General features: G+C 34.0%; 1 protein-coding gene across 1 annotated transcript in view; it reads left to right on the top strand.

The window, feature by feature from the left end:
• The first annotated feature begins 461 nt into the window (after window positions 1-461).
• Window positions 462-26,221, top strand: part of RALYL (RALY RNA binding protein like) — a 325,277-nt gene continuing 299,517 nt past the window's right edge. The window contains 1 exon segment of the mRNA XM_028113154.2: window positions 462-732. Within this exon segment, the coding sequence (XP_027968955.2) occupies window positions 477-732 (256 nt within the window). The 5' untranslated portion in view covers window positions 462-476.

Raw genomic sequence — 26,221 nt, 5'->3', positions numbered from 1 at the left:
TCTCTTCTACAGCATTTAATGGAAAGAATTGTCAATTTCTGATAGAAAGTTTCTGTTAATGAAATATCCAATATATGTACCTTTCACAGAAAATGTAGAGCTAAAAATGCGTGTGCTCAACAATATAAGGTGGCTTATTCCTCAAACTTGCTTCTGAAAAATTGATAGACTTAAAAATAAAAACAACTACAAAAGGTTAATCATTATGTGAGGCTGAATTTTGGATAAATAAATCAGGAATTCATTTATAGCTATATGCTAAGTGTTTATAAGTGTTTTCTTACTGCATTTTGTAATGCAGTGTTCATCTTTTATATTACTAAATTCTCAAGAAAATCAGTAGTAATTAGGGATTTGAGGTTACCTGGTACACTGTTGAAAAATGTTAAAAACCAGTAGTATCCATCCAACCTAATTACTTTCCTTTTGACTATTTTTGTTTGTTTGTTTAAGGATTAAAACAAGGTGAGCCAACCATGACTGGCAAAACACAGACCAGCAATGTCACCAATAAGAATGACCCCAAGTCCATCAACTCCCGTGTTTTCATCGGCAATCTAAATACAGCCATTGTCAAGAAAGTTGACATTGAAGCCATTTTCTCAAAGTATGGAAAAATAGTCGGATGCTCAGTTCACAAAGGTTATGCGTTTGTACAGTACATGAGTGAGCGACATGCAAGAGCTGCAGTGGCTGGAGAAAATGCCAGGATCATAGCCGGCCAACCACTTGGTAAGTCACGCTCACATATGGCTTTCACATTAGTGTTCTAGTCTTTGCACATATCTGCATATGGTTTTACTGTTACCAAGCCAACACTACCATAATAGCTGTCTCTTATTTAACCAGCTATAATGTTTGCGTATTTGTAATTTACATTATTTTCATGTTTTCATATTGTTTTACATGTTTTTTATTTTCTCTACCAATTTAGAGACTTGAGATCAAGTCCGCTTTGTAGGACTTGTTACCTCCACCAAGCCTAACAGGACCGGGCAAATAAAAACTATGCATCATATTTAAATTTATTTGACTTGAAATGGTATCTATCTTCTAGGAAACACTATGCGAAGGAAAAAGCTAACTTGGTCTTTTATACTTACAGCGTTGGCTCTGAGGGTTAATATATTTTCCTAACTTCCTGTTTTTATTGTTTGAAGAGAAGGGATAGAAAATAGCAAAAAGAAGTTAATTGAGAACTGGAAAAGGAATATAAGCCACTCTTTTTTTAAAATTTTTTTATTAACATATAATGTCTTATTTGTTTCAGGGGTACAGGTCTGTGATTCATCAGTCTTACACAATTCACAACGCTCACCATTGCACATACCCTCCCCAGTGCCCATCGCCCAGCCACACCGTCCCTCCCAACCCCTCCCCTACAGCAACCCTCAGTTTGTTTCCTGAGATTAAGAGTCTCTATGGTTTGTCTCCCTCTCTGGTTTCATCTTGTTTCATTTTTCCCTCCCTTCCCCTATGATCCTTTGTTTTGTTTCTCAAATTCCTCCTATCAGTGAGATCATATGATAATTGTCTTTCTCTGATTGACTTATTTCCCTTACCGTAATACCCTCTAGTTCCATCCACATCATTGCAAATGGCAAGATTTCGTTTTTTTGATGGCTGCATAATATTCCATTGTATATGTGTCTATAAATGATATACATAATGTGTGTGTATATATATAATATCACATCTTCTTTATCCATTCTTCTGTTGATGGACATCTAGGCTCTTTCCATAGTTTGTCTATTGTGGACATTGCTGCTATAAACATTGTTAACCCACTCTTCCTTATCTAGTCCGGAATCTTGTATATCATGCCTGTTCAGTCATGTCCGATGATCAAATTTTTGTCTAATGTTCAAGGAATATATAGGTTTTTTTTCAAAGAAGAGAAAAGAATATAGTCTGAGGTAAAATGTAAATACTTAGGAGGAAATACTTTGTAGTAATTATGTAGATTAAAATATAAAAATTAGGCAGCCTATTTTTCTACACAAGAAAAAATCATAATTAAGACATCAGTGATTCTGAGGCACCAGGGTGGCTCAGTCGTTAAGCATCTGCCTTTGGCTCAGGTCATGATCCCAGGGTCCTGGGTTCAAGTCCTGCTCCGCGGGAAGCCTGCCTCTCCCTCTCCCAGCATTTGCTCTGAGGGTCAATGTATTTTCCTAACTTCCTGTTTTTATTGTTTGAAGAGAAGGGATAGAAAATAGCAAAAAGAAGTTAATCGAGAACTGGAAAAGGAATATAAGCCACTCTTTTTTTTTTAATTTTTATTAACATATAATGTCTTATTTGACAATAGCAAATTAGATAATAGCTTACGTCAATTGTGTTCCTTCTCTCGCTGTGTCTCTTTCTGTCAAATAAATAAATAAAATCTTTAAAAAAAAAAATCAGTGGTTCCTTAATGTAATCTCTTATCCTGTCCAGATTCATATTTTCAATTGATTATCCCATCTTCTCTCAATGTTACATGCCCAGAACAAAACCCTTGATTTTTCACACCCTCAACTTCCTTCATTCCCAGGCTTCTCCATCACAGTAACTGGAACCCTTACTTAATCCAATTTTTCAAACAAAAACTGAGGTGTCAACTATGATTCTTCTGTTCTCCCCAGACCCCAAATATAATCCCTCATCATGTTTCCTGTCTTCGATATATCCCAAACCCAGTCACCTTTTAGATATATATCAATAGCCATCTTATCCAGGCCACCATTATATCTCAGCTCTATAGACTGCCGAAATAACCACCAAACTGGTCTGCCTCTTTCCACTCTTGCCAGTGTCCCTCTAAAAACATAAATGTGATGATGCCATTAACGTGCTCTTAAAGCTCTAATGCTCTTCCCTCTTGCCCAGGGCAAGGTTTATATTCTGTACTGTATCTCCAATACCTCACACCTTCAGCTTCATCTCCTTCTCCCTGCCTTCTTCTACCGTGTCAGTAATGCTGGCTATCTTGATGTGCCTCGAATGTTCCAAGATTGTTCCTACCTCAGAGGCTTTGGACTTGCTATTCCTTCTGCTAAGACAGGTCTTCGCTAACTTATGGCTCCTTGCTTGATTGTGTGCTGTACTCAAATTTTCCTTCCCTGGAGACACTTTTTCTGACCAAGTTATCTAAAATAGCATAGTCTTCTGACCTCTCGTGTACACTGTCTATTCCATTACTGTACTTTATATATATTTTTTTCATAACCCTCATCAGTATCTGGGATTACATCATATATGATGTACCTCTATCATGTCCACAGACAAAAAGATGAAGGAACATATAAAGAAACAAGCTAAAAGCATAGACAAATCAAGTTAGAAGAGTGTTAAGAACCACATAACATAGTTATGAAAAATGTTTGGGAAGGCACAGAATTCAATAAAATGAGAGCGAAGTCTGAGGTGATAGTCTTCAGGGGGAAAAAAAAGATTTTTACATAAGTGCTTGCTACAGCCCCACTTACATATAGGAATATAGTTTTTATTTACCTTTCTCTAATTCATTTTTTTTATATTTTAAAGAAAGGTAAAGTTTTCCAAAAGACATTGTGAAGTTTTTTTACTTGTTTATTTACCTTAATGTCTCCATTCTGCATATCTACCTTGAAATGGAAATTTTCTGACAATTTTTGTTTTTCTTTCTAAGTTGAAATTCTTATTTCAAGGCCACATCTGAGCCAATGTCATAGAAATACCGATTTATTGCCTGTATCCTGACTGTTATGAAACTAGCACATACTTGTAGAAATCTTTTAATTATTATTTTATAAAAATTAATTATCAATATAAGGTCAATTAAAAGTCCAATTCATTTACTAGTGAACTTTATTTTTGTAAGTAATCTCTACACCCAATGTAGGACTCCAGCTCACTACCCTGAGATCAATAGTTGCACACTCTTCACTTACTAATGAACTATAGCTAATTTTCCAGAATCCCATTTCTTTCCACTGCTCAGTTGATTACTCTCCTTTTGAGAAGAAAGCAATAGATAAGGAGAGAACATCAATACTAAAAATTTTGTGGCTAACTTAGAAAAACCCAAGGGAAAAAAATGATGACACCTAATCACTATGCTTTGAGAGGCACAGAATTAAATTGTGCTTCTAATAAGATATCATTTCTCATTTTTAGTCATTTGTCTCAGATCTTCTCTTTGTTGTGTCCTCAGGTTGATCTCTGGAGCATATATCTTGATCAGCCATAATCACCCTTTCTGCCTGAATCCAAGTTAAAGACTTTGTTCTTTCAGTTGAAATCTAGTCTTTCACACTACTTGTGTCTAAGCTGTCTTTTCATACAAAGCAAGTGCTTTATAATGGTTAATAAGTTTGCTTTTCAGGTCAAGTGTCTGAATGCACCCACCTTTTCTAAAACCATATTGCTAGAAATTCAGCCTAGTCTTCCAATTGTCCCTTATAGAGAGTAGGTTTCCCAGTCAGGTCCTGAAGAAGACTCAGTTTTCCAGAAGGTCTATCCATTTCTGACTTTAAATATTGTACCTTTATTTTTGGTGACAAGGCAAAACTTAAGTAAATCACTTTGCTTTCGAATTTTTTGACTCTCAAATAAACGCTTTATGGTTTGCAGGCTCCACCAAGCCCCTCAAGCCCTCAAATTGAAGTGAATTGATGGTGGATCAAATGAGAGACGACCATCATATGAAATTGGTATTAGCTTCAGGCACCATAACTTGTGTAAAGCATTCTTCTTTCTCTTAGAGTGAGAAGAAAATTAATAGTGATGAAGCCTTGCCCTGAGCCAGTACTTTGTCTGTAATATCTTATTTGATCTCAAAGCATGGCTAAATATCTTCTTCTAAACAGAAACAATCTTCTCATATCACTATGTGTTTAAAACTCTTTATGTACGATTTAGAGATTAAATATCAGTAGTACCAGAAAAAAATTAAACATTCTATAGAATAGGTGAGTTCTTATAGTTCTATGGAGGCTATAAATATATCCTTAAACTGAGAATAGGCTATGAATATGATGAAACCCAGCATTTAATAAATGGAAATATGAGTAGCTGTTTTGACACTGAAAGTTTTAAACTTGGGAAGCAGTCTGTTGAATTGTCTTTTACTGAAAAAATAATCCATCAGCAGTTTGATGGATGGATTTCTGTGATATAAAACTAGAAATGGGACATGTGATGGGAAACTATCAAAATAGGAATAGAAATTATGGAAATGAAGAGGGGAAAATGAGGAAAAGTAAGTAGGATCACTAAGATTGAATAACTAGTTGGCACAATGGGTGAGACAGAGATGGAGAGAGATAGAAGAATCAAGAATGATTCCCATGTTCTGGGTTGAGGATAGAGAATGATTTCCTAAGGGAAAAGGTTTTTGTGAAAGACACTGAGTGCAGGACTGAATAGATGTGTTAAGGTTGATGGGCATGCTTGAGGATATAGAGATGTAAATATCTAGTAGGATCTTGGATACACAGATCCAAACTAAGAAGAAAGATTTGGACCGAGTAGAGATTTGTGTGTCATTAGCATAGATGTTGTTGAAGCTATAGAAATGGATAAGCTGACCCAAGGAGAACATATAAAGTCAGAAGACTATTGGCTGAAAATGGATCTATGGAGAAAACTTTGGGTCAGTAAAAAGAAGTACCTTTCTGATAAGCCATCTGAAAATCTAAGTCCAAAGTATTTTTCTACAAAGCTACTTCATCCCCCAGGTCTACGCTGTAGTTGACCATGACCTTCCTAAACTTCTTCTATTGGATGACTACTTTCTTAGCTGCAAAGTCCTCAAGTCAGTTCCCTTAAACTGCTACTGATTTCCAAACTTCCAAGGCCATATATGCAAATATTCTTATTGATTCTAATATTTAAAACTCTCATTTATGAGAGTTTAAGCACCTTATCTTTAGTGCTTAAGTTTCTTACCATATTAATGTCTACTGGACCCAAGGCCATCTGCCTAGCTGAGTAGCAGAGAAAACTTCATCTACCTTGCCAGGTTTCATTGTATGTCTTTAATAAAACCATTGGCAAAAATAGAAATGTTCCTCAGACCAAATGCAAGTCAACCACTGTAGATCCAGGCAGGATGATTTTACTCACTTAACTATGTTAGTACACCTGAAACTTAAGACCAATAATTCCATATATCTTTATTATAAAACATTCTGTGTCTTTTGGAGAAAACATCTTTTACCATGAAATTGCCATCAAATTCTGAATTGAAATTTTAAATAGTATATATTTTATATTCTTTTCAAATTCATATAAAATGAGGAATTATTTTAAAAGTTGCTGAATCCTACCTAAAAATTACAGTGCATAAAGTAACTACGGGAGCTCAGAAGTTAGAGCTAAAAATACTGGAACTCAAATCTGGATTTTGAAAGTAGGTCACAGTCTAAAGTCTTGATTAACTTCCCTCTCTTGAATTTTTTATTCTTACTTTGTTGGCAGAGATTCCTAAATTCCTTACCATAACAAGGGAAAAGGTGCCTTGAATTAGTTCAGTGGTCCATCCATTTTATCAACATGTTCATGAAACCAACATATATTTTATTGAGTGCAAAGTTTATTTCCTGAGGTTATTTCCGTTTTAGCACATAAACAAATAACTAAGATGGTATTTTTTCCTTGAGTTTAGACTCCTATATACTTACTACTCCAGAGCAATTAAACAAAAACACATATATTTATTTCCTCAAACTGCAAAAAATGTCTCCAGTTCTTCTTCTCCTTCTCCTTCCCCTTCTTCTTCTTCTCCTTCTCTATGATCGAGGTATGTCACAGACCTAATTGTGCGGTCGACATGTTTCCTTTCTCTCCCATTTCCTTCCTCTCAAATTCCTCCCATTCCTGAATAAGTTGACTCGTTCAGACTTTGGTGCTATGTGACCCTATGCCAGGTTGTGTCCCCAGACTGTGACACATGTTTCAAAATAGCCCTCTCTTCTTTTCCTCACTGATGTCTCTTCATTCCCAAGTCACAGTTGGCTTTCTGAGGATTTTAGCTGATAAATGCCCTTAATCATATGTTTGGAGCTATGATAATTGAACACATTGAAGAATTTCAAATAAATGAACCGGGTGGAGAGATGGATTGTTGGTATTGCTGCCTTCCACAAAACTAATCACAGCATACCCTGTGGGTGTTGTACAGAAAAGGAAACTTGGCCATGATTTAACTTAGTTGCTTTTATATGTGTTCAGTTTTTCCACACATCTTTTGCACCACATTATAAAAAGGATATCCCTTTTTTATCCCTGGCTTCATGCCTTTGATACGTAATGGAGGATTTCTAAGCCTTCTGTGGAAAAAAACAATTGATTCCATTTTGGCTCACATTAGTTGGGATTCTTAAAAAATCAGAATCCAACTGTGAAATTATTCCGAATAATTTTTGTGAAAAACACAATTTCTATAGGTAAATCTCCTTATAAAAACATATCTCGGTTTGGTTAGTCAATAAAATTGAAATTTTAAAAGGAAAAATACTTATGTATCCTCTTCATTGAATTTGGATTTTAAGTTGTTAATATTGGAAATATTTGTTACATGTTTTAATCTAAATTTAGTCATTGGAACTTTTTTCCTCAAACACATTATGTGAAAAGTGAAACAAACTTTTTAAATGCTTAACATTGACAATTTTTTATATGAGGGGTCGTGCATAAAGTGTCCTTTTGTACTAAAATATCATGCAGAGGTTGGAGACTAAGTCTAGATGAGTGCAAATTCCTACTGATTACATTGGCTTGATTACATGCATGCTATAAATAAACATTTGTGATGTGTTTTTTATTTTTAGATTATTTCACTCTTATGATGCTTGCAAAAGACACAATAGTATAGGAACTTAAGAAGTCAGTTATTAATAGTAAGAGGAATCCAAAACAAAAACATAATTTATCTATAGAAATCATTCTTGCTCTGAAACCTGAATACAAGTCCCTGTTGTTGAGGAACAGAGTCTAGCTTAGAAAAAGAATATGTAAAATAGAGAATTAAATTAATTTCCTTACATTATAAATGTCTTGCAAATGCTGAAGGAATTCAAAAAAGGAACGTGATGAATAGATTGTTAATTTTAAAATAAATCTGGTGGAGGAGCGCCTGGGTGGCTCAGTCATTAAGTGTCTGCCTTCGGCTTGGGTCATGATCCCAGGGTCTTGGGATCGAGCCCCACGTTGGGCTCCCTGCTCTGCAGGGGGCCTGCTTCTCCCTCTCCCACTCCCCTTGCTTGTGTTCCCACTCTCTCTGTCTCTCTCTCTGTGTCAAATAAATAAATAAAATCTTAAAAAAATAATAAAATAAATCTGGTGGGTATTCTTAATCCTGATCATGAAGGAAGTAATGGAAATGCAGTGGTAGAAAGGACGATCCTGGAGAGCCATCCTGAGTAAGAGGAAAGAAGAAAAACAGACAAATGCTTGTAACAATCTATGAAGCATGCCTTAGGAGTAATGGATTTCAAATGTGTTTTTATCCTCAGCTACCATTTTGCATCCAGAGTGATCTTTTCAAAATACAAATCTAATGATGTCACCTTCTGATAAAAACTTTCAGTGATTTCTCATTGTTTTCAGAAAAAAAAGATAGACCCTTGCTTTGGTCTACAAGTTTCTATGTGATTTGTTTCTTACTCTTCGGCGGACTTACATCACTACCCTCTCAGCCTTGCTCCATGCTCCATCTGAATTGACTTCTCTCAGTTCTTTGAGGCAATCATCTTTCCTTCCCCTGGATCTTTGCACTTGCTGTTTGTGTAGAATGTTCTTCCCTACTAAGCTCCCACCACCTTACCTTACTTCCCCACTTCTCCACCCCCTTCACTTGACTATTCATCCTTCAGATCTCAGATCAAATATCATTACTTTAAGGAATCCTACTTTGATCCCTCAAATACAGTTGGAATGTTTTACTTCCCTCTAGCACATATCTGCTTTTCAATTTTGTTTTTATATTTACTCTTCTGTAACTGGTATCCATTTCTTCTTCCTCTAGGCTAAGTTCCTTGATAGTATTGACTGTATATGTTTATATTAATCTTCTTCACACCTAGCAGAGTATCGATTCTTCCATGGCAAATAGCACATGGGCTGGATGTGTGGTTGGATGGTTGGAGGAACAGCTGGGTTTCATTGAGGGCTTTTTCCTCCTATTGAAAGAACAATACAAGGAAATGGAGACAGACAGGAAGAAGGAGAAGAAGGAAGTGGAAGGGGGGAAGGAGGGTAAAGAAGGAGAAGGTGTAGTTACAAGTTTCCTGAAAAGCCAGTAGTTACAGTTTGGGGTTTCTCCAAAGAGAAGGCACTGTGGTCTTTTTGTAAAGCAACGAGGTATTCATTGTCTCTAAAGTCAGAAACCCCAGAGGTAGTTATTCAATAGGCTGCATTTATTTTTTTTCTAAATATAATCTAGTCTTTAATAAACATAAAATATTAACACATACATATTTTATTCAAAGGTTAGATAGTAAATGATATATTGGTTTTAAAAAAAGGGATTTTATTTGTGGAAAACTACAGTCCTCAAAATAGCATGCTTTCATAGTTTTGTCTTATTGCTAATTAAATATTTGCCTAGTACCTCATCCTTCTCAAAGCTCTTTCAAGCACAGATTCTCTTCTTTCATTCTCAGAACAGCACTGTGAGGTAAGTAATACGAGTATTTATGGCTATTCTGCTGACTAGGAACTGAGGCTCAAAGAAATTAACTTGCGTTAAATCACACAAATGGTGGTGTTGTATATCAAGCTCAACATATTCTGACCCTAATTATTTTCACTATTTATTCTTGCCAGCAATTCCTTTCATATCAATATATCAGGAGAGTGACTGTGCATTTTACCCTCTAAACCAAGATACTTCTGAGAGTGGGAAGAGGTGCTACTAATGATTATGTGGTCAAATCAGGTGTAAACCAGGATGATCTGGGGCAAACTTGAATGTACAGTCCTTATTATCTATGCATTTGTCCTTAAAGTAGACTTGTCAACTTACTAGATCTTTCTCATAGGTCAGATATTGCATAGTATATTAGTTAAAGAATGCCAGCCTCAGTATCAGATAAACCCTGACATTTGAATAGTTAATATAATAGAAATTTATTTCTCCCTTACATAAAACACAGTCATGAAATACACTCTAGAGAAGAGATAGGCTGGGTCGCGGGGAGGCTCTGTTCTCTTTCATCCAGGGACCAGGCAGTGGGAAGTTCTGACATCTTTTCATGAGTAGCTACCATAGACCTGGAAAGAGGTCTACTTGGCAAACAGGTGAAAAGAGAGGGACGATGAGACTCTGGCAGTTTTGTAGCTCAAGTTTTGTAGCACCTGGAAACAGTGCCCCTTCGATCTACTTGTGTGCCACCCACACAGCCAGATGCAGGTGGAGCTGGGCAACTGTTCCCACCAGCAACCGTGTGGGCAGGTTGTCATCTTTAGTGAGCAGTTAGCATCTTTGCCACATGTAGTTGAGTAACTTGAAGAAGTTAATCACTAAGAGTCCATTCCTATAAAATAGAAATAGTAGTGCATAGTTCAGACTGTAATGCAGAACTCCTGTGTTTGTAAAGTGCTTGAAACCTGGCCTGCTAAGTAAAATCTGTATATACCTTGTGGTAAAAATTTGTACATAGGGTTGGCAGCCTGTAGTGCTAGGAGAAATCCTCTTCTTTTTCTGGCTGTAAGATTCTGAACAGGTTTTGAATAGGTGATTGCAGGCAGGCCGTAATGGTAGAGTCTATAATTGCTGAGAAGAAGAGATTAGTTAAAGTGATTACAAGTGTGACAAGAGATGACTCTAAGAAAGGAGAAATTTAAAATCAGTGTTAGGAGAAACTTAAAATCAGTGTTTAAAGGATGGACAGGTAAAGAAAACAATTCCAGGTGGATGGAACATTATATCTGGAGTCCTAATTTGGGCAGAAGTGAATGATCTACTCTGTGGATGAAGAAGTGAGCTCATGAAGAAGAGTAGTGAGAGATAAGACTGATGTCAGGCTGTGAAGGGTCTTGAATGTCATACTGATGAATGCAAGTGTATAGAAATACTTACGATATTGTGTTCAGTGTAATGAAGATTGGCTTCAAAAGGATATCTTTTATTTGTTAACTATTATTTGACTTGCAGTTGCACTTTATTTATTTATTCTTAGAAGGGGGAGGGGCACAGGGAGAGGGAGAGGGAGAGAAACTTAAGCAGACTCCATGCCCAGTATGGAGCCCACCTTGGGGCTTGATCTCACAACCCTGAGCTCATGACCTGAGCCAAAATCAAGAGTTGGATGCCCAACCGACTAAGTCATCCAGGCACCCCTTGCTGATGTTACATTTTAATTATGCAACATGCTATTTAACATGCACATTAATTTCCTCTCACTGTTGAGATATTCATTCACTTCTTCACTTATTTGTCAATTATTAATTTTCTATTCTAGCCAGGATATTGCATTGGGTGAGGTCTTCTGGGAATAAAAATTACACTCAGAGTTAGTGCAATTGTTAAAGGCTATTTGTTGAATATTTTACACTTACTTTTTATTGTTGTAATATAATTATCTGTCATTAGGTAACATGGTGCTTATATATATATAGCAGTGTATGTCTTTAGAACAGTGTATGTCTGTAGAACACTGTTTCCAAAACTTGGCAGTATTGAAACTTTGGGCCTTTGTTTTGGGAGCCAGTTCTTTGCATTATAGGATGTTTAGCAGCATCCCTGACTTCTTTCTACCTACCAGATACCAGTAGCCCCCCTTCTAGTAGTGACAACCAAAATGTGTCCAGATACTGTAAAATGTCCTCTGAGGGCCAAAATTACTACTGGTTAAGAATCACTACTTTAGAGCAATTACAGCAAAATAAACTCCATTGATTCAGAAATGTTATATTATAATAGTTTTAACCAAAGTATACCATATGAAAACAATGGTTTGAATTATTTTGAAAATAACTCATAATTTATAAAAGAATAGATCTTTTCCAGTTGTCCAGAAAACAAAACTCAATATGTACCCTTCGTAGCAATTATAATAACGTGTTTATGACTGTAGCTTACCATTTATATCACAAGTTTGTTTTAATACTTAAAAACACAAACACCAGAAACAAATCGATCTGTCTGTATAGTTGACATGTTATGTGTTTACTGATTTCAAACAAACAAACAAAAAAAGATTGATTTTCTAAAAGTCCTCTCTCTTCACATCTTAAATATAATGCCTTTTAGAGATGTGATTTTTTTCCATTAAATCCGTCCATTCAAACATTTAAGATCACCACTAGAAATTAAGAAGAGAAAGAAAGCCTTGTAAAAGGATTAAGTGAAAAATACTCAGTTCTGAGACTATTCAGATGCTTCAAATATTTATTATTTAACAATACCACTAAAAGCTTGTTAAGACAAAGAAGGTAAGAATTGCCATGTTCCTAGTTGATGTTTCTCTAACAGATACATTAATTCTAACACTATATCCTTTCTACTTCATGTTGGAAAGTATATTCTCCTGCAGATACTTTTAGGTACAAATGAGATGCAATGCCTGAACATCTAGTAGGAACAGACTGACAGCCTGGCTGAAATGATGAGTACAGATAATCATTTTGGACAATGTAGTCTCTAGCAAAGTCCTTTGAGAAGTGCACAGACCATGTGGGGCTTTCTAAATCTTGTTGAAAACATCCAAAGAACGCTGCCGGTAATAAAGGACACTTTTAGCAAGGCACCATTATATAAATGTATTACCATTTGTTCTGATAAAAAAAATAAGGAAAAAATTTTAGTGTTTGTCTCAATGTCCAAAGAGAATAGTGTCATCATACTTTCTCAGCTTGATGGTTTGACAAAGCTTTCACTTCCAGAGGTATAAATCATAAGTTAGTCCTTCAAATTAGCGGAGATTTAAATTAGTAAATCTTTGAATTTTTCTTCCTTGGAAACTATTTGCCATCCCAGCTCTTTTCTCCACTAAAAAAATGTCCAACACATCCCTGTATTTTAAATAACCAACCAATTTCCCAACAAATTTTACATCATCCAGGTATTCAAAGTGATTATCAAGTGCTCAATATTATATTTAGGTGACCATTATATTTGTTTTTAAAAATCTCTTCACAAGGCTGTGAAGGGTCTTGAATGGCATACATGAGTGGAGGCGTGAAGAATTACTTATGAGATAATATTCAGTAATTTCATTTTTATGCACCCTTTTCTGTGGTTGACAGCAATATATTGCCATTCTAAACCATTAGATTTTAGTAATAATATTTTTCTGTATATATAATTTTCACTCAAATTTTCAAAGAGATTATTTAAAAATTTCTTTCCAACATCCTTCATGGATGCTAGATAATTCATTTAATTAATCCTGTTTTACATATAAGGAAAACTTATAGTATATTGGCTGTTAAAGAGAGCATGTTTTCCTGAAGACAAAAGTCTTGAAACATCCTAACATTTTTCAAAATTACTGTAAAGTTATCCTTAATTGTACTATCCAGAGTACACATATAATATCCGCTAATTATTTGGGAAGTCTTCCTCCTCTTCTACTTTCCATCTTCATCCCCATCCTCCACTGTTCTCACATAATAAATATTCAAAACAACACTCTGAGGACTGCAAAGCACAATACACATATCAGGTTTTCAGTAATTAAACAGAGCTACTTAATATGCTATAAACAAATGCTAATTAGCAAACTTCCACAATAAAGTAAATTATAGAACCAATGGTCTCTTGGCCAGGGAAATGCATGGCCCCACACATGACAGAAAGCCTGAGGGATTTTTTTTTTGTCTCTAAAATTATTTATTTGACTCAATCACTAAGCCTAAATTAGTGAAAGCAGTGGTAAATACTGTTCATGATCAATTTCTTCACTAAGAAAACTCCTGAGTGACACTTGGAAGGATCTTGTTAGTTCTAACTTATTCCCTAGCGCAAAGCTGAGCGTAATGATAGATAAAATACAGTACGTCAAATTATCCTTCAAGCTTGTTAATAAAATGTCTGGAAGTCATTTGTGAATTGATTTCAGAATACTGTATGTAATATGACCATTTATTCTTCCAGCTGTTGTGTGGAATTGTGTTAGATGTTTGCCAATACATATTAAGCTCTAATGGGGCATGGAAACACAATGCCACATCAAAACAAAATAAAAATAAAAGTAAAGTAAAATATAAAGTAAAATAATACAATGCAATACAAGAGAGGACTGCCCTTGGAAAATATTCTAATTGTGATGTAAAATATGTACACATAAAATAACATGCAAATGAAGATAGCAAATATAATATAAAGCATAATATCATGCAGACCAAGTACTATAAAAGGATAAAGTATTATAAGTTAATCACTTCAGTTATGGAATAAAATATGTATATATGAAATAACATACAGTTAGAAGGTGGAAAATATAAGATAAAGCATATTGTAATGCACAACATCAAGTGCTACAGGAATTTTTAAAAGGGATGCAGGAGGGCTTTGGGGAAATTTAGATTTGAATTTAAAGAGTTTGGAAACCATCTGAAATAGGTGGCAAAAAATTAGGATATTAAACCTCAAGAACATTTTAGAAACTGCAATTTTTCATTTATTTGAATTGAAATGAAAAACAAAGAAATTGAAATTGTAGCTTCCAGTGCTTATGAAAGATGATGATCAAGGGTGAAGATTCTGGACTCTGGTTTCCTTTGTTAGAATCCCAGCTTTCCACTTACTGGCCATGTGATTTGGGGCAAGTTCCTAAGGTCTCAGTGCTGTTCCCTTGTCTGTAAAATAGACATAATCATAAAAGGACCCATTTCATTGAGTTGTTATGAAGATGAAATGCATCAGCATATGTAAAATGCTTAGAACATTGCCCCGGACATAGAAAGTGTCATAAAAACCAGAGGAAAGAAAGCATCCTATTAAGTCCCATTGTTTAATGGTTCTCAGAACCTTCTAAAAATGAATTCAGAAAACTGGAGTCCCAGCTGAACTAGATTTTCAGCTTCTTGGAGGTGTTGAGCCTAAACAAGCATTTATCTTTTCTGCTCTCTGATTTCCTCATGTGTGAGGAGAGCATAGGCTCTAGGTCCCGAAGAAGGCTTCATTCTTATCCATTATGGTTTGTGCTCCTTCTGTCCTGCTGAAGAAATGTTTGCCTACTTCATCAGTGGTCATGAAGACATATTCTCATATTTCCTTCTAAGGGACTTTTTGTTTGTTTATTCTTTTATTTACATTTAGATCTTAATACTTCTGGAATTGAATTTTTTGTGTGCTGCGTATTAGGGAACAGATTCATTTTCACATGAATATCCAATTAACTCCATTTTTTTGAAGAAACTATTCTTTCTGGACACCTGGATGGCTCAGTCAATTAAGCGTCTGCCTTCAGCTCAGGTCATGATCCCAGGGTCCTGGCATTGAGTCCTGCATTGGGCTCCTTGCTCGGCGGGGAGCCTGCCTGCTTCTCCCTCTGCCTGCATCTCCCCTGCTTGTGCTCTCTCCGGCAAATAAATAAATAAAATCTTTAAAAAAAAAAAAAGAAACTGTTCTTTCCTGTCATGAAATATCAGTTTGGACAGAATAAATGGGGGCGCCTGGGTGGCTCAGTCGTTAAGCGTCTGCCTTTGGCTCAGGTCATGGTCCCAGGGTCCTGGGGTCGAGTCCCACATCAGGCTCCCTGCTCCGCGGGAAGCCTGCTTCTCCTTCTCCCGCTCCCCCTGCTTGTGTTCCCTCTCTCACTGTGTCTCTGTCAAATAAATAAATAAAATCTTAAAAAAAAAAAAGAGTTGGACAGAATAAATGGTATATTAAATTATATATAATTATATATACAATATGTAATTATATATAATATAGAATACATTTTATATGTTATATGTAGAATTTTATTTAATATCAATTTATGTATAACATTACATATATGCTATCGATATACTATAAATAGTACTGGTACAACTATAAATGGTACCATTTTACACATTTTATTTCCTAATTGTTCATTACTGGCATATTTATTTATATACTCACACATCTTCTAAATTCATTTATTAATTCTAACAGTTTATTTTTGGGGAGTTATTCTATGTGTTTAACCATGTCTCTTGCAAATGATGAGTTTTATTTCTTGTCTTCCAATATGTATGCATTTCTTTCCTTGCCTTATTACATTGGCTAGTACCTTCAGAATAATATTGAAGAGTAGTCATGGTAGCAGATGTTTTTCTTATTACATGAGAAAGCTGTTAATATTTTGCTGTTATCATTTACCATAGGATTTTATTTTTGTGGAAACTCCCTATTAAACTAAGGAAGTTCTTAGAGTTTGCTATTAATTTTTATTGAATTACATCCAGTAGATTTTTCTGTTTATATAGGAATGAATATATGATTTTTTCCTTTATTCTATTAATGTGAAGAACTGCAAGTGATCTTTTAATGTTAAATCAGCTTCACACTCCTGAAATCAATGCGATATATTTTCTTTTTCTTTTCATTTTCACCTCTGTGTTTATGATAGAGATTTAGAGATTTTAGAGATTGGCCTGCGATTTTATTTCCTGTTATGTTCTTACCGATTTTGCTATTGAGGAGATGTTGGCTTCATAAAATGAATTGGGAAATGTTCCCTCTTTTAATGTTCTCTGGATGAGTTTGCACATGATGGTGTTATTTCTTTATAAACATTTGAAGAATTTGCCAATAATGCCATTTGGGTTGGGAATATTTTGTGGACAGATCTTTAATACAGATTCAATTGCTTTAATAGACATAGGACTATTCAAATTTTTAAATTATACTTGTGCCAGTTTTGGAGAGATAAGTTTTTGAAAGGATTTGCTAATTTGATATTCATTTTCAAAGGTATTGGCATAAAGCTATTCATGGTATTCTCATATTTATTGTCATTAGGATCTTTAAGTGATTCTTTTTATTTTCTAATCTTAGTAATTTTTGCCTTAACTTTCTTAGGCTAGTCATCTATTCAAATAACCAAATTATGGCCTTGTGTATTTTCTTTGTTGCACATTTATTTTTGTTTCATTACTCTGTAATCTTATCTTTATTATTTCTTCTACTTATTTTGGCTTAGTTTGCTACTCTTTCTACAACTTCATGAATGAAAACTTAGGTAACTGATTTTCAGCATTTCATTTTTCTAAAAATGCATTGAATTCTACAATTCCCTCTGAGCACAGCTTTAGCTTGTAGACCCTACGAGATCTAACACATCATACTTTCCAATTAATTAGTTTATAAGTATTTACTAATTAACACTGATATTTCTATTTGACCTATTGGTTATTTAGAAACTGTGTTATTGAATTTATAATTTTTATAATTGACTTTAGCTTAATTTCACTGTAACTAGAGAATAAACTAATTAAAATTCAGTGAGGTCAGTTTTTTTCTGTTTATGGTCAGTTTTCTTAACTGTCCCATGTGCAGTTGACAAACAGCATATATGTATATTCTGCTGTTGTTCTATGTAGCCTTCTCTGTGTCAAACAGGCAAAACCACTAATTGAATTTCTGATTTGTTTTATCATTATTGATTTTTGTCTTCTTTTCCGGCAATTATTTAGGTAGGTGGATTATGATTATAGATTCGTGTCTTCATCTTTTTAGTTCTTTTAATTTTTGCCTTACATATTTGAAGCAATAATATTTGGTAAATGCAAACTTGAAACTGTTGTATCTTTCTAATGGATTAATTCTTGTGTTAGTATGATATATCTCTATTCCCATAATTATTTCTGTCTTACAGAAAAACATTGTCTAATCTTAATATAAATTAACTTACTTCTTTTTGATTAATGTTTGCATAGCGTATCATTTTTCATCCATTCTAATTTTAGTGATTTTGTGTCTGAATATTTATAGCATGCTTATAAGCAAAATATAATCTTTTTAAAAAATACATCTTGATAGCCTTTTACTTATAATAATCTATTCATATTTAATTACTTATGTACTTGAATTTATGTCCATAAATTTGCTATTTTTTTCTATGTGTTCTATGTGTTGCATGTTCATTTTTCTTTCTTGCCTTTTTTTAGGTTAATCTGTTATTATGTTGTATTTTCCATTCTATTAGCTTGTCTGTTATATATACTTTTAATGTTCTTATAGCATTACTCTAGAGATTACAACAGATATCTTTGATGTATTAATTTAATAATAATAAATCATCCTTCACACTACTTTCTAAATAATCCTGAGTTCATACAATACTTTGTTCATTGACCCCTCATTTTTTGTGTTATAATTGTCATGAATCTTCATTTTGCACATATTTTGCTTGATTTCGTACATTTTTGTTTGGAGATCTTCAACTATATATAAAAGTGAAGAGAATAGTCTAATGACCTAGATATACACATGATCCTATCTTAACAATTAACAATGCACAACCATATTATTTTTTCTATATCTCAACCATTTCCTTCCTACTCCTTGGATTGTTTTAAAGCAAATCCCAGACATATATAATCTGCAAATATTTCCATATATATATGTATATATATATATATATGATTTTTTTAAAGAAAACATAGCCACAATATCATGATCTCACCAAATGCAATTCTTACAATTCCTTAACACCAATCTAGTAATAATTTCCTGTTTTCAGAATTTGCCCTCTTATAGTTCTTTTTATTAATTTATTTGAATTGGAATCCAAATGAGAAATAAAGATTGAAATTCGCTGATATATCCCTAGGTCTCTTAATTTATAGTCTCTCCTAATATATTCCCCATCTCCATTTACATTTTATCTGTTGAAAGAATTGGATCATTTGTCCTATAAAGTTTCACAAGTTCTGCAATTTGGTGATTGTACCCTGTGGTACCATTTAACATGCTTCTCTGTTCCTTGTATTTCCTGCAAATTTTTAATTATATCTAGAGGCTTGGTCAAATTCAGGTGAAAATGTTTAAAGATTTCTTCATGGGTGACTCTGTACATGTCTATTAAAAAGTACTATGTTGTTTTCTTCCCTTTTGTGATGCTAACAGCTACTGAATACATAACTGCTACTGAATGTATACATATATTCATTACTACATATACAGATATAATAATATAGTAATCTACATCTATCATTTATTTTCTTTGCTCATAAACTAGAATATTCTAAAAGAGAAATTCTTTCATTATGTATTTGGTTACCCTGAGTTACTATTGTATAGAAAGAAAAGGGTAATTCCTTGATTCTTTTTCTTTATACCATTATTCAGAAGAGTAAAGTGATTCCTTAGCATTCTCTAAAGATTAAAATGAGTTTTTAATTTTTTTAGTAAAGCATTACACCTGACATCAGACTTGAACTCACAACCCCGAGATCAAAAGTCACATGCTCTACTGACTGAGCCAGCCAGACGCCCCTAAAAATCTTTAATACTTTGATGAGCTCAAGAATTAAGCATAGTTGATAATGTGTCAATCCGTCTCAGTTGTTATCTCCATTAATGATCAAATTATCCTGACTTTGCCTTGTGGTACCAATGTATTCACATTGTTTCCTGGGTCATTTTGATAGTAGTAGTTTTTAATAGTTTCCTTTATTCTGATACAATAAAATGTTCTAGGATCATAATTCCCTACCCCAAACTGGGAATCAGCCAGTTTTCCAAAGAGCTTTGGTACCATGGGAAAAGTTATTTAAATCCAACATTCCGGGTGCTAAGGAGGCTCGTTGCTACTGAATTGTTATTGTTTCTCAGTTGTTTCAAAAACTAGAACTAGGAAGTGCATACACACCCCCCCCACACACACACACAAACACACAAACACAGACATTAAAGAAAAAATCATTTTGCATCTATATTTATCTTTCCTGTTTAAAATCAGGACTCCAGAAATTTTAGCTAATTTCATCAGTGTTACATCTCCATCTTCTGTCAGCATTGCCAGAAATCTCATTTCTTAACAACACTGTGTAATAACTTACCTGGTCCTAAAACATACATAAAAGAGTCTCACACCATCAGTACCATTAGCGCCAACATTATTATGATTTCCAAAAATGGTTCAATATTTTCCTATTTTTAATGTTTTTTTCTATAAAGAATATTCTACTAGGTAACAAGCAAAAAACTTTTTTTTTTTTGATGTAGTGTTCCATGATTCATTGTTTGCATATACAAGTAAAAAACTTTTACAGGGCGCCTGGGTGGCTCAGTCGGTTAGGCGTCTGCCTTCTGCTCAGGTCATGATCTCGGGGTCCTGGGATCGAGCCCCGTGTCGGGCTCCTTGCTCAGCGGGGAGCCTGCTTCCCCCCTCCCTCTGTCCCTCCCCCTGCTTGTGCGTTCTCTCTCTCTCAGATAAATAAATAAAATCTTTAAAAAAAAAAAACCTTTAAAGTCACTTGGAGTCTTTCTCTGCGAGGCTATGTCACCAAGTAGATACACAGTTACAATGTTTGATTATTAGGGATTACTTTTCTTTTTGGTCTTAGCTTTATTGAGGTATGATTGTTATAGAAAATATTGCCCATATTTAATGTATACATCTTGTTGAGTTTGGACATATGCATATACCTATGATATCATCACCACAATCAAGATGCTAAATATCCATCACCTCCACAAATTTCCTTATATTTTTGTGAGATAGGTTTTTCTTTTCTCTTTTCTTTTCTTTGCTTTCTTTTCTTGTAAGAACACTTAAGATGAGGTCTATCCTCTTAACAGATTTTAAAGTGCATAATACCGTACTGCTAATTATTGGAACTATGTTGCACTGCAGATCTCTAGAACTGGTTTTTTTATACTTTACACCACTGAACAACAATTCCCCATCTCACCACACCCCAGAACTTGGCAACCACCATTCCACTCTTCACTTCTCTGGGTCTGACTGTTTTAGATCCTTCATATAAGTGGAAGCATACAGTATTTGTACTTCTGTGCCTGGCTTATTTCACTTAGCATAATGTCTTCAAGGTTCATCTACATCAAACTAAAAAGCCTCCACACAACAAAAGACACAATCAAAAGAGGTGAAAAGGCAGTCTATGGAATTGGAGGAAATACTGTGAACCATCTATCTGATAAGGGGTTAATATCCAAAACATTTAAGAATCTCCAATAATTAATCAGCAAAAAAACAAATAATGGACATAGGATCAGAATAGACATTTCTTCAAGAAAATTATACATATAGCCACCAGATATATGAAAAAGTGCTCAGCATCACTAATCATCAGGGAAATGTGGGTAAAAGCCACAATGAGGTGTCACTTCACACTTGTTAAGATGGTTAGATGGGTATTGAGGAGGGCACGTTCTGCATGGAGCACTGGGTGTTATGAACAAACAATGAATCATGGAACACTGCACCAAAAACTAATGATGTAATATAGTGATTAACATAACAATAAAAAATTAAAAAAAAAGATGGTTATTATAAAAAAAATTTTTATAAAAAATAACAGATGTTGGCAAAGATGTGGAATTGGAACCATCATATACCATTGGTGGGAATGTAAAATGGTGTCGCTATAGAGAACATGTGGAGGTCCCTCAAATAGAATTACCATACAATCTAGCAATCCCACTCCTGAGTATTTATCTGAAAGAATTTAAGTCAGGATCTCAAAGAGATATTTGCATTCCTGTGTTTATGGCAGCATTATTTACAGTAGCCAAGATATAGAAACAACCCAATACCCATCAATAGATGAATGGATAAGGAAAATGTGGTATATACATATAATGCCATTACCAATAATTTGTTATATGTTGTATTTGGATTTGTGCTTTCATCTGGTTGCTCCGTGTGTTTTATGGAAGTATTTCTGGAGAGCAAAAAGCCATGATGCCACCACCATCTACCCAGAATATATTTTCTATATGTATTTTTGGGAACATTAGATTAATTTTTATTGTTTTCTGCAGCCAATAACCATTAATATTTACCTGAATCTTTACCCTTCCTATTACTCCTCATTCCTTCCTTCTTTTCCATGTTTCTCTCTGAAGAGTTCCCTTTAATATTTCATTAATATTGGTCTGATAGTAAAAATTTATCTCCATTTTTGTTTATCTGGCAATTTCTCCTCCTGCACCTTTTTTTCTTCTGCTTCACTTTTGAAGATTATTTTCACAAGTTATAAAAATTAGATGGGTGGTTAGTTTCTTTCAGCACTTGAAAGATGCCAGAGAAGCATTACAGGAAATAATAAAGATATTTTCTAAAAATTGAACAGTTTGGGTAACATAACAATTAAAGTTTAATCAAGATATGTGAACAAAATTATTTGCTTCTATGATATTGAAAAAATTTATAGGTAGACTTCAGATAGTATTATATCATTTCTTGTTGAACCTCTTAATCATTGAAAGTGACCTTAAAAACTTGCTTATGTAGACTTAGTTAAAATAATGTTTATTCTTTTCTAAAAAAAATTACATACTTTATTTATTATATTTTTTACCTTATTTTGCAAAAGAAAAGTGTGTTTATATTGTAATAGTAATATCATAGTTTTTTAGAAACTCATAAAGTAGTCATTATTTTCAGAGTATAGAAATTATAAACAGAGTTTCTAATAATACTGTTTTTCTGAAAGTTTTCACCAATATTGAAAATAAAGGTTACTGTAAAAATTAAAGGCTTTCCAAATTTCTTAGTGAACTTTAACTTTTTTTGTTTAATAGGTATAAAATATTATTAAAATTAAAACATTATTATTAAAATTACAAAATACAGAAAGAAATTTTTTCAAGGTAAGAAAATAATTATACCACTGCAATGGAATCTCTAGTTCTGTAACTATCATTCATGGTGTAAGTATAACCTAATCTCTAAAAGGAAAACAAAGAAAGTGAAACACAGATGAGAATTTTCGAAGCTACTGACATTTAGGCACAAACCAAGGAGAGACTAGCAAGAGAATAATGGCGATTTTACCTAATTTTCCCACCAAATCACTCGACTTTTTTATTAAAATGGAAGTTTTATTAAAATTTGATTTATTGTATTTATTGTAGTTTCCTCTCTTATTTGTCTTCTTATTGGAATATAGATTGATACCAGATAAAGCCTAGTGGAGAATACAAATGGAACATAAAATCAGCCTTTTTGAAATAAGTATAACAAAAACATTAAGCTTTTTTTGACAATAAAACTATTTGACGAAATAACTATATTTTTAGTTATTAAGCTTTTTTAAATAACAATATTAGCATAGTTGTTGCTGGCTTGACAATGGGAATAATATAAGACATAATTTCTACCTCAGAATCATTTAACTCCAGATCTAGCTGTAGTGATATGATGAATAGATTATTTTGTATACACATGTTGGATGAACATGGTATAAATAAGAGAAGAAAATGAGGTGGGGTTAATTAAGTAAGACTTTCCCTCTCTAAAACAGGACTTTTGAGTTAAAATGTTAAGTAATTAATGACTTGGTAGAGTTGTACATAAGAACGTTCTAGTTAAGAGGAATAGCCCGAGCAAGAAAGAGCTGTAAAGAAAAATTCAAAAGTGGATAATATGTAGAGGTACTTAATGGCAGTGAGTACCTTGGAGAGCAAGGAAAGGTAATTATAGAAAGATAGCGGAGACATGTTGGGGACAGAGGACCACATCTAGACTGTTCAGGGTTGTATCCCCATGTCCTAGGCTAGTGCACAGTCTTGCATAAACATTTGTTGAAATAAATTCATGCCATTCCTTCCATGGTTGGACCAAAATAGTAACTGTACAAATGAAAAGGAATCATTTAATCATTCATTTTTCCTCAACTCTGCTCTCAATGCCTGCCATAAAGGGAATAAAACATTGCCCTGGTTCTACAGATCTTCACATTTTTCCAGAGGCTACAGAATGACAGAAATATATATGATTTGAGGGCATTTTGATGAGTTCAAAAGTAGAATATTGAATAAAGTAGGAGTAACTCTGTCAGAAACTTTTAGGAGAGGAAGTTTTATGACTTGGTTATTAGATATAGAAAATGAAAAAAAACCTGAGAGAAAGTGAGTTTGAAAATCACTCCAAAGTTGCACAGAACTGGAAACAATGTGGTTTCAGCAAAGTTCTGGGAAATAGAAATAAAATGGTTACACTTACAATTAAATTTAGGATGTCATTTGGTTGTATTTGCTATGTAAACTACAGTGTGATGTGTATTTGGTTAAGGAATGGGGATGCAGCAGTGGTAGTACGTCAAAATGGGGTCATTGTGGAGATTAACTAGTGCATCTGTCTCCCAATATGGCCTTACCCATATACACATCCTGTCCTTATAAGATAAAGTAAACCAGCCCAATTTTACAGATGAGAATAGGATCATTTATAAGCAAAAGCAGATAATCCTGTTCTAACGTCTGTGGTTCTTTTCTTAACACTACTTGGTCTTAAAATCCTGGCTCTTCTTCTAACCTGCTACTCTGATTTTGGATCTTTGTTTTAACTTCAGCTTCCAAATTAGACCTACTTTATTCTCCATATTCCAACTGTTGACAACTCAATGCAGCTTCACGTAACGGAGTGTTCATGTTGATTCAATTCAGTTCACCAGCTTCATGTTTAAAATACTTCCATCAGAACATTATATATAAGAAGTAGCTTTTGAAATAAGCAAGTTATTATACTTAGAGTCTTCAACATAAGACGGAGTGATAACAGAGAAGTGGCTAGCAAATAAAGGGGTTAAAGATTATGGGGTAGGGGTGGGGAGTCAAAGGAAAACATAAACATACACAAACAAACATACACAGACACACACACACACAGAGACACACACACACACATGCATACATAAATGAACTGTATGAGGAAAACAGAAATCTTATGCTAGTGCTTTAAAAAAACAAATGTGAAAATATACAAATTCTAAACAATTTCAGGAAAAGCATTCAAATTTTAAATAACTTGCTGAGGTACAGACACCGCTCCTTGTTGCCAAGTGTGGAGGAAAGACCAGTAGCGTGTACTGGTGCCAAGAAAATTGTTTCTTGAAGATCTCCCCCAAGAGCCTCACACCACTTCTCAAGTGAGACATGTTCTCGGTACTCAGCTATGTACTTCATATTCTTGCAAGGTAGAAATAGCACAACTGAACATTAGAAGTTTTCCTGAAAGGGTATAAAATAAATTATTTAGTAATCTCTAAAAGGAACTAGAGTAACCTTTTTAAGGTAGTCAGAACACCATGAAAATTAGTAGTTTCCTGGCCCTTGTACCTTGAAAAAAAATGAATGAGAATTTAATGAAAATCAGGTCATAAACCTAAGTAAAATCAAGCTATAGGTGACAGTGGACCTTTAAGAAAATTAACGTTCTTGGCCTTGCTACTTATTTCCTTTTTCTATACATGTATCTATGTTAGTAGATATTTATATACTACTAGCCTAGCGATATGAACTGGCGAAAGTGGGAAAAATAACTGGTGGAAACATTTGCCGTGAGAATCATCTCCATATACAAGCTATTTTAAAATACTTTAGAATACTGAATTAAACTCTTAAAAAAAGCCTTTAAAACAAAGATTTAATGTGACATAATCACATTCTTAATAGAGTTTTATTTTCTCATATTCCTTTAATTCTCTTACTGAATTGAAACTTAATAGGTTTCTTTTAGAAACTTGATTATCATGATGCAATAGTAGTTTCATAATAACAAAATTCGTTGCAAAATTAAGTAATCATGGATGAAATACATTTGTTCATGTTTGTAGGCAACAATGTTTTATCATTAGCTTAAATCATCTTAGTGTTTTTCACTTTAATTAGACTATAACACGTTTACAAAACTGGAAGTGTAACAATTTATTGCAATTTCTGGCAATTCATTGTATTTTGCTTTTCAGCCAGAATGTGTTCACTCAAATGTGAATGTACATCTTTTGAAAAGCAAGTAATACCAAAGTGACTGCATTAATTATTGTCCAGTGTTTCTATTACAAGTAAATATAAATATATCCAGATACCAGGTGTCTTTGTCAATGCAATTCAAGTGAGCCCAGTCAAAAGAATCAAAAATATAAAACATTCCAAATTATATTCTGATTACTATTGGTGTCAATCAACAAATGTCAAAGAGATTCTAAACACATAGTTCCAGTGATAATTTATAAGCCCTCGGACCTATCATTTTCTCCAGCACCTGATAATTTTGGGGAGTCTTGCTGTCTTGCCTCAGAAGAATCCTTTTACCCACAACATATTTCATATCCTTATCACAAACCCCAGTCATCTTCACCTACA

The sequence above is a fragment of the Eumetopias jubatus genome, unplaced genomic scaffold (assembly GCF_037043125.1).
Source record: "Eumetopias jubatus isolate StellerSeaLion01/CBP00866 unplaced genomic scaffold, mEumJub1_p1.0 scaffold_4, whole genome shotgun sequence".
Lineage (NCBI taxonomy): Eukaryota > Metazoa > Chordata > Mammalia > Carnivora > Otariidae > Eumetopias > Eumetopias jubatus.
This window is presented reverse-complemented; position numbering and strand designations above follow the sequence as displayed.